Source organism: Nicotiana tomentosiformis, chromosome 4 (assembly GCF_000390325.3).
Source record: "Nicotiana tomentosiformis chromosome 4, ASM39032v3, whole genome shotgun sequence".
Lineage (NCBI taxonomy): Eukaryota > Viridiplantae > Streptophyta > Magnoliopsida > Solanales > Solanaceae > Nicotiana > Nicotiana tomentosiformis.
Window position 1 is genome coordinate 130427436 of NC_090815.1, and position 9003 is coordinate 130436438.

Below are 9003 nucleotides of genomic sequence, written 5' to 3' on the forward strand. Positions count from 1 at the left end.
TTTCTCATATTTCAGAAAATGGCAAACAATTAATTTTACTGTCTTTAAAAAGAGAAAAGAAAATAAGAGCAGCCTTTTCTTGTCATTCTCCAATATCATCACTTTTATTATCGTTATATCAAAGAAAGGAAATTGTTCTTATTTTTTCGTTTTTTATTCTTAAAAATTTTCACATAGTTAATCAGGATAATAGAGAATTGGAACGTCTAATTGAAAGCAATGATCAAAATACTACTAAAAGTGGTACTTATGGTATTACATTTTGAATTGAGATCTCTTAATACATTTTGTGTATTTTGCAAATACTAATTTAGCCATGACTATTTGTAAATACCAAACTAAAAAAAAATGAAATACTACTTTAACTTTGTATGAGTATCACACTTTAAATTCTAGTTTTCACTCATATATCTTCAAAATTTGTACACCTTTTTTTAAGTGAGGCACAAATTCAAATACAACTTCAATTTTCACTTTGAGTAATTTTTTCATTTTTATAAAAGCTGATTTTTTGGTGAAAAAAATTAAAAACTGAATTTTTGAATCCCAATAAATCCAATTTAAATACGAACCCCAATAAGCTCAATAAAATGGTATGAGAGAATTTTAAAACGACACAATTTGGCTTTTCTTCTCTCTCCGTCACTCTCACCTCTTCTCCGCCGACATCGCAACGGTTCGCCGGAGCATTACGGCGGCGCCACTAACGTCTCAAAACTCACTCCGTTTACTCGCCTGCTTTACTTCCACCGATTTTAATTAACAGTGAATTCGCCGTCTTTTATATTCAGTTTACCGTTGTTTTCGGATTAATCAACACAAGGTACTGATCAGTTCGTAATTTTGGTCTCCACTCTTCGTCATTTACTGTTTAATTTATTATTCTTAGTTTTACCATTTCTAGAGTCCTCTTATTTCCTTGTTTTAGATACTTTCGGAGATATTTATAGTGTTTGTTTTATATTGTTTTGATTTTAAATTTTTTTTCTTTATTGGGTTTTCCTGAAGTTTGGGAATTTAGTGTTGCTATTAACAAAATGAGTAATAAAGCAGATGAAAAAAGAAGAAATTTTTTTAGTGTATATTTTGGTTATCTCTGACATTTTTAGTGAAATTCCTTTGTTCTATTAACAAAATTAGCAAGGGCATTTTGTGTTGCATTTTCAAGTCATTTTGTTAAGAGTTTAAGTTCTGTCGGTATAAACAGTATTTACATAGGTGTTTACACAACCAGGTTTAATTGAGGTAACTCTATTTAGTAACATTGATCTGTAATTTAAAATAAATTGTTAGTAACCTGTTAGAACAGATTAAATTACATTGATGATGTGAAAAATTCATTACACTGTCAGTGCGTATCACTTAAAGTCCTTTTGTTAATAGCAGAACTTGGTTAACCCGTGCTGTTTTGTCTCAGGAATTCAAGATGATTGGATCTTTTCTCACCAGAGGGCTTGTGTAAATTTCAGACTACCCTTATAAAGTTTTAAAGACTAGTAGTCTTAAATTTTTGTATTGCTTGAGTTGCTAAAGCTGTGATCTTTGATGTGTTGCTCATGCAGGATGGTTTTTGGTTATGCTTATCCAGCTTATGAGTGCTTCAAAACTGTGGAAATGAACAAACCTGATATTCAGCAACTCCGCTTTTGGTGCCAATATTGGTATCTTGCTGCTACATTTGCTTTTTAGACCTCAATGTATCTTGTTTTGAATCTGAATTCTAACTCCCTACAACTTTTCAGGATCTTAGTTGCTATGTTGACAGTTTGTGAGAGGTTTGGTGATGCTTTTATTTCGTGGTAATCATAGCGAACTTGGCTGTTCATATCATTTTTATGTTAAAATCCAGCTTGCTATATTTTGAAAATTATGTGTTGATTGCTAGCTTTCTGTTACATTGTTCTTTTTAAGGGTTCCAATGTACAGTGAAGCTAAGCTGGCATTCTTCATTTACTTGTGGTGCCCCAAAACTAAGGTATTCATATGTATAGTTTCTTAATTGAAAAAATCAAATATTTAGTCTTTCAATGGTTTCACCTTTATGTTAATTTAATTTGGTTCTTCATATCGTAAAATTACTGCAGGGAACTACATATGTCTATGATGCCTTTTTTAAACCGGTGATTTTAAAGCATGAGACTGAGATTGATCGAAATTTGTTGGAGTGGAGGACCAGAGCAGGAGATATGTTGGTCTTATACTGGCAAAAAGCAGCTAGCTATGGTCAGACGAGGATTTTTGACGTTTTGCAGTACATTGCTTCGCAGTCAAATCCACCTCCCCCAACTCAGGTTTTTATTAAGATGTGTTTCACAGTTCATTTGCAAGCTCAATCATTTTCAGCATTTCAAAAGTGGTTTGAACTAAATGATAGTGTTAGCTGTTTGACATCTGAAGATTTTATTCATATTAGAGTAATTGCGTGCTTGTTAGTCCGAAATTTGTGTTGTTCTTAAAATCCGGAAAATCCATCTTGAACTCTCCATGATGCATAATTTGAAGGTTAAGGAGTGATAATTCATTAAGGTCGAATAAACCCTTCTGGTATCAATATTCAGCTGCTTGTTAACCTTCTGGAGTAAATAATACATTTGGGACACATACTTGTGATGCCTTGGGGTTTCATAGATATGTTGAATCTTTTTTGTCTGAGCATATGATCCTCTTATCATCTTCTTTATCTCTGGGAAACCAGACACCCTGTTAAATTAGTTAGTAAAGTTTTTTCCAACTGGTTTTTCCTATTGTGTATTCCTGTATTCATGGCTTAATTTTCTAATTATACTGGTATTTTCGAGGTGTGGCCCAGGGAAGGGGGACGTTGGGGTTTTTACGTGTAGATAATAGCCAGATTACAGATGATATAAACTGACGCAATATTTGGGGCTTTGCTGAGTAGATTTGTTCGTTTTTGCAGTCTAATTAAGATTTGCTACTTAATTTGCCTTCTAGTGAAGTATGTTTTAGTTGGAGCTTGCTATAAAGGGTTTAGAATCTAAGGGGAAATTTCGTTGATGGTTTATATTTTCCGTGCCTCATGTTGACTACATGCCCACCTAGAGACGCCTATACAAACTTGTGCACAGATGTTTAATTGTAATGTTGAGTGGTAGTAGTTTATTGATTAGCTCCAAGGTTGTGTAATCCCTATTTTATTTGTGCTGCCTTTCGAAATTGCAGCCACAAAGGCAAAGCAGTAGAGGTCGTCAACCCACTGCAACACTGAATCGCAGATCAACTGCTCCAGCTGAAGAACAAGCACCCCCAGCTTCCTCTGAATCATCAAGTGATAATGACGCAGATGCAACAGAAGAGGCGGAGTCATCTAAAGCTCCTCCACCGTCTTCCACTGCAGCTGCTTCTCTGAACGCGCAAGAAGCAACTCCATCCAAAACCCTGGTTTCGACTGCAGCTGCTTCTCTGAACGCACAAAAAGCAACTCCATCCAAATCCCTTGCTGAAACCTCAAAATCTTCAGCATCTGTTGATTCTCGAGTGATGCAGATCGATTCAGTTCCTTCCTCAGCTAATGAAAGTGTTATTAACCCTCCTCCTGCCGAGACAACCTTGGAGGAAGCGAGTCGAGTAACACGAGCCAGATCAAGGAAGACACGAGCACAAAACCCTTGATTTGTGACATCAAGTACCTCCACATGTTAGTCCAAAAATGTGGTTTAAATACGTGGTGTAAAAGGATTTGTTTTAGGTTAGTGAGTTCAATGTACATCTGGCAAATCTTATTTCATTCAGTGCTTAAGTTGTCCATGAGTTTTTAGCATGGATTGAAAAATATGAGGGTTGAGTGGGTAGGACTGCTAGATTTAATTACCATTCATTATCAAATATCCAAATTAAAGTACTTATTTGTGCTCAGCGATTGGAGATGTAAATTCATAATTCCGTATGATAAGATGGGGCTGGCTTTTAGCTGGTGCTTGCACAGGAAAATGATCGAGAACCTGTGGAGCCAGAGTTATCTTAGAGGATCATTGTGCATACATATAAACATCTGGTTCTGCACAATAATTTTTCCCTCAAATCGCCCTCCAAAATCTCGATTACATTAGTGTAGGCACAAAATTTATTTGAAACGACAAGTCAAAGAAAAAAGTGTTGACACAATACCTTTCATTTTAATCTTGTTTACTCTAAACGTTAGAAATGTACATGTAATGCTGTAGCTCATTGCCTCATTCACAATAACCAGAAACACCAAATATTTAAGTTCCAAAAATTGTACTATAAATATTACAGTTAACTTCAATATTATCCAGAATCATTTGAAGTTTCCCATAAGCTGCCGGCAGGCGACAATTACACAACTGCCAAACAAACTTGTTCTTTGAAGTCATATATCCAAGCCTAATCCCAACTATGGGTAATCTTAAGACTTGTATTCCTGTGAAGCATATTGATATAAGAATCAGCATAATTATACGCCGAAGTTGCAGGGTCTCCCTGAAACCCGGTTATTTCATACTATAATCTGGCTAGAGGCCCAATAAATAATTAACGCTATTTCATAGGTTATCTGCTGTCCTAAACCGCTTACTGATAGTACGTAAAGCTTTGTTTAGATATTTACAGGTCAGTTAGAAGCCTTATTTCTGTGTATCTTCTTGCATCCGTATCTGGAGTTCAATGCTTTAACCAGGCCACTCCATTTTTAAGAATGTTCAAATGCCCCATAGATCAGTAGCGCTGACCTCCTGATCTGAGCGCAACCAGTAATCATCATCTATCTGCAATTTGTGGAAGACCATATGTGGATTAGAATCAGTGTTCGTAAAATCGAAAAGCACAAGAAAACATGGTCCACGAGGCTTGAAGCGAAAAGCAAGAAGTGAACTTTGAAGTGAATTGCTCATTAAAAAATGGCAAACATATATGAATTTAGTACTATAATAATCAAATTGCAATCAAAATAACTATTGTTAGCATCCACTGTACAATAATGCCGCCGATATTAATCCTACTAATGAAAGTTGAGATTCAAAAAGTGTCTGCTTATTGATTGGATTACAGTGTGTTATTATTTGAAGTGCACACTTCTCTAAAGCGCATGATTTAATCCATAAAGCGATATCTCATCGCGTTGCATTACTTCCGTCGCTTTAAACGACAAAGAAAATGCGTTTAATGACACTGATTAGAATATTATTCAACTTTGGCAACAGCAAGAGCAACCAATAAATAGAAAGGGGAGGAGAGGGGAGGGGAGGGGTTCAGTCAAATACTTACACTGGCATGAGAAGGTACTATTTTGTGAACACCTGAGAGCTTTGAGGTAGTTGAATCTAAAGAGCAAGGAGGTACTGAGGATAAGTAAGCATCATCCATCTTTTCATCAGCAGTCAATGCATCCAATGGTTTTGTGTGTTTGATGGTTATGTCCTCATGTTTCCAACCTTGTTTGCTGCATGTGTTGATAATCATGTCAGTTATCAGTGCTTTGAAGCTTTTCGCTGATACAGTAGAAAATGTCTTTACTTTTAACAAGAGACTACTTGAAAGAGGATTAGGAAACCTGCCAAGCTATACATGAATCAATAGTTGTTATAAAGATGGAGAGACACTTGTCACCTAGTGGAGATACCTCAAGAGAAACAAATCTATCGGCCCTGTTGTGCTTCTAAGAACAAGCCTATACTGCTTCTCTGGGAAATCGAGATCCTGTTACGAAAAATAATGGGATCAGAGTCTAGACTCTAGCATATTGTTTGCAATTTTCAATGTTGCCAAAGACCAGGTTACTCACCTCACATGGATCAGGAACTTCAATAAGACTAGCATCTGGAGCTTTTATAGCAATAACAGTTTTGTCCTGTGACAAATACCACAAGCACTTTAGAGAACTGAGACACCATCACAAATCACAGATGTAAGAAGATGTTACATACCCTGAAATGAGGCAAGCTCATGATATCTTCCTCCGTCAGAAGGAGGCTCCTGAAGAGTCGAACCAGATGATTTTAAGAAATTGATCACATTTTCAAAATAGAAAGAATTGCATCAGGAGAAAAAGGACATAAAGGACATACTTTTGACAATTCACATCAGATTCTAGGGTCCTTATTTGCTCTAGTTTTTCCCTGTAATGAAAATTGCTTTCATGCTCACATTCATAAAGTAAAAAACTCAGAAACATTTCTCTCATTGATGACAAGTTGTTACCAAACCTTATGCAGTTATCAAGTCGCCAATCCTCTGCATTTAGATATTCAATCTCTTCCTGTAATTTAAATGGAAAGCAAGATTCAGTTAAAGAATCAGAATGGAAGAATATACAGAACACCTCACTCCTTCCTGTCAAAAGCTATTACTAGTAGTCAGGTGCAAACAAATATTTCTGCTTCATCATATTATATTGTTTGCTTCAAGCTCTAACTCATAAGCTTCTTAATATTTAGTGCTTTTGTTTGTACAACTGCTAGCCATCACATTAAGCAATTTATAAGCACCTTCAATCTAGATACTTGATCACGCAGCCCTCGTGATCTGGTTGACGGAAACCCTCTGTTAAAGATAAATCCAGAGGTCATTACCATGTAAGGTCGTAAAAAACTGAACCAAATGCACAAGTGTATTACTTCCAACATATACGACTCTTTGTAGTTTTCTCAATTAATCCAATTCCCTCAAGGACATTCGTGATGTCATAAATTCTCCTCTTTGCCACCTGTAGAACAAGAAAATAAATAAATTAGTATCCCACATGAAGTGAAGGGAGCCAAATGAAGGAAAAGAAGAACAAAGACTGTTTTCTATTTCTTACTGATCCACATTCATAAAACCTTTATTAACATGTATCTTCCCCAGATTATGATGCAGGAGAAAGTTTACCTTCAAAACATCTGCAGAATGGTTCAAATCGAGGGATCCATCTTCGGCCTCCTGAAGCAAACTAATGAATTTCTTTGTCAACAAGCCTGCCAGAAAATGGCATATTTATTACTAGCCAATAACTAAAACATCAACGAAAGCAGAGGCACCTGGTCATATAAATTACATTTATCCAAAGCAGCTTACCCAAAGAGTTGTCAAACCGATAACTGCCACCTAAATTCAGGTTATCAAGCAGATCTGTGTTGAGAAAAAAAATAAAAAGAGAAATTGATACATTAACAAACTTGGCTGGAAAATCAATGCATATTTAGTACTCCATATGATGCCTCATTCTAGGACCTGCATTTATTCCTGTAGCAGCTGATATGGCATCTCTAGAAGCCTTTCCTTTACTGGATTTTTTAGTACGTGCACGAGCAGCTTGTCCAAGGGTAGAATGATTGGCTGCAACAGTCCTCTTACAAGCTCCATATCCACAATTATCATCCTTAGACTTTTCAGTTCCATTGTTCTGCTTCAAGCAATTGAAAAAGCTCCGTTAGTATGAAAGATATAGAGGTCAATTTTTTTCTCAACAACATAAACCAAAGAAGCACTTAGACCCCCCCCTTAAATTCAATTGAATGTAATGATCAATAACAATACTTGTCTCCCATTAAGCTGAGTCTGTTATAAGCCTAATGTTTTCTGATACAATTATTCTAAAACCTAATCCAAACGCACACGTAATCATTCTCTTTAACACAGTGTCAAAAAGAGAATTCCTTTTTTGTCCAAACACCACTTAGTATCAATGCAATCTTATGTCCTGTTATGATTGTACGATCTCATAACTGCGAAATGATTAAAAAAGAATCATCATAAACATTTATTAGCAGAAGAACATGTATAATCACCAGTAAAGTTCTAAGAAAGCCTCATTATAAAGGATTAGACTACTTTAACTTAGTATGAATGGTGAATGCTAAATCATTCAACTGCATGATTATTGTTAGAGGACTTAATAGGATTGAGGTACTAAATTACACAAATTAAGACAGTATCTCAAAAAGTAGCAAGAGATGGAAGAAATTCCACTAATTAAGCATCCCAACAAAAAGATCATGAATTAAATTGATAGAAAAGTTAATTTGACTATAGCACGAAAACAACTTACGGAAAAAAGCATCATATCAACGTTTAAATCTTGAATAATAATTTAAATTTTTGAAAATAGTGAAAGTTTGTATAGAGATGACATAGTCCAATATAGTCCTAACATGTAAAGTCTACCATATAAGTTAGAATAAATGATGTATTAATTTTAAAAGAAGGTATCATTATAGTGGAGTAACAGTTTTCATGTAGGGTTTTAAAAATAGAACATACTTTTTACATTAAAATCAATGTCTAATCCACGCTAAAAAAATTACTACCACCTGTCCATATTATTTGTCGTTTTGACAAACTGAAATACTTGACGTTTCAAACAAAAAAGGCGCTTAATGTTCTAATAAGCAAAGTGTTAATTAGGTATTTAAGTTAATGTTTAAGAGAGATAAATAGTACTAATGCATACAAATATTTTGATAATCAAGGTACATCTTTCTTAAGAAGTGCGCGAGACATTAGATAAGTTGAATTTTCTTGCTCTAAAGCGTTCAACAATGAAGATACAAAAACTTAAACATAGGGAGAAAAATTAAAACAAAAGAAAAAATATATAAAAAATTATTTTGGACGTGTATAAAATACAAACTAGTACGGAGATCATGCTATTTAAAAAATGATAAAAAGAGAAAGCTAAGAAAACAAAAATACTCACCGGAGCAGAAACGAATGTAGACGAGGCAAACAGATTGCGAGCTACGGGACGAGATTCTGAGCAAATTTGAGACATTAGATGAAGTGGAGCTAATGACAAGTTGAGATTCAGGTTAAGATCCACGTTTTCGCCGGCGGTAGACATAACCGGCAAACTGCAGAAGCAGATTATCAATCAAACGGCGTTTGAACAGAAAAAAAATTGGAAAAGAGGAGGGCTTTGTTGTGGAAGCTTTGAAACAGCGGGAATGGCAAGAGCGTGTAAAGTGTGGGGGAGGAGGCGCTCAGTTTCGAATCCGAGGGCCCGCCCGCCCGCATTTATGAATATATTTCGGAAATTTCATGTGGGCCCAT

The 9003-nt window shown here is 35.5% G+C and overlaps 2 protein-coding genes across 2 annotated transcripts; one reads left to right on the top strand and one right to left on the bottom strand.

Moving 5' to 3' along the window:
- The first annotated feature begins 593 nt into the window (after nt 1-593).
- Nucleotides 594-3948, top strand: LOC104106647 (putative HVA22-like protein g). Its single transcript, XM_009615234.4, has 7 exons — nt 594-823; nt 1418-1458; nt 1563-1661; nt 1743-1799; nt 1912-1975; nt 2085-2291; nt 3181-3948. The coding sequence occupies exons 2-7, from the start codon at nt 1427-1429 to the stop codon at nt 3628-3630; spliced, it is 909 nt and encodes a 302-aa protein (XP_009613529.1). The 5' UTR covers nt 594-823; nt 1418-1426; the 3' UTR covers nt 3631-3948.
- Nucleotides 3949-4200: 252 nt separating this feature from the next.
- On the bottom strand, nt 4201-9003 carry LOC104106648 (transcription factor E2FC-like). Its single transcript, XM_009615235.4, has 13 exons — nt 8651-9003; nt 7186-7357; nt 7030-7083; nt 6844-6929; nt 6591-6679; nt 6462-6516; nt 6180-6232; nt 6042-6092; nt 5901-5949; nt 5759-5824; nt 5597-5673; nt 5242-5416; nt 4201-4742 (listed from the first exon to the last, which is right to left on the bottom strand). Exons 1-13 carry the CDS (start codon nt 8792-8794, stop codon nt 4677-4679), a joined length of 1137 nt encoding a protein of 378 aa, XP_009613530.1. The 5' UTR covers nt 8795-9003; the 3' UTR covers nt 4201-4676.

Excerpts from the sequence above, each read along its gene's own strand:
- LOC104106647 (XM_009615234.4), top strand. The coding sequence starts at position 1,427 with ATGATTGGATCTTTTCTCACCAGAGGGCTTGT. Across the intron at positions 1,459-1,562 it reads TTTCTCACCAGAGGGCTTGT|GATGGTTTTTGGTTATGCTT; the intron begins GTAAATTTCAGA and ends TTGCTCATGCAG. Across the intron at positions 2,292-3,180 it reads ATCCACCTCCCCCAACTCAG|CCACAAAGGCAAAGCAGTAG; the intron begins GTTTTTATTAAG and ends TCGAAATTGCAG.
- LOC104106648 (XM_009615235.4), bottom strand. The coding sequence starts at position 8,794 with ATGTCTACCGCCGGCGAAAACGTGGATCTTAACCTGAATCTCAACTTG. Across the intron at positions 7,084-7,185 it reads TGCTACAGGAATAAATGCAG|ATCTGCTTGATAACCTGAAT; the intron begins GTCCTAGAATGA and ends TTCTCAACACAG. Across the intron at positions 6,930-7,029 it reads TCGGTTTGACAACTCTTTGG|GCTTGTTGACAAAGAAATTC; the intron begins GTAAGCTGCTTT and ends ATTTTCTGGCAG.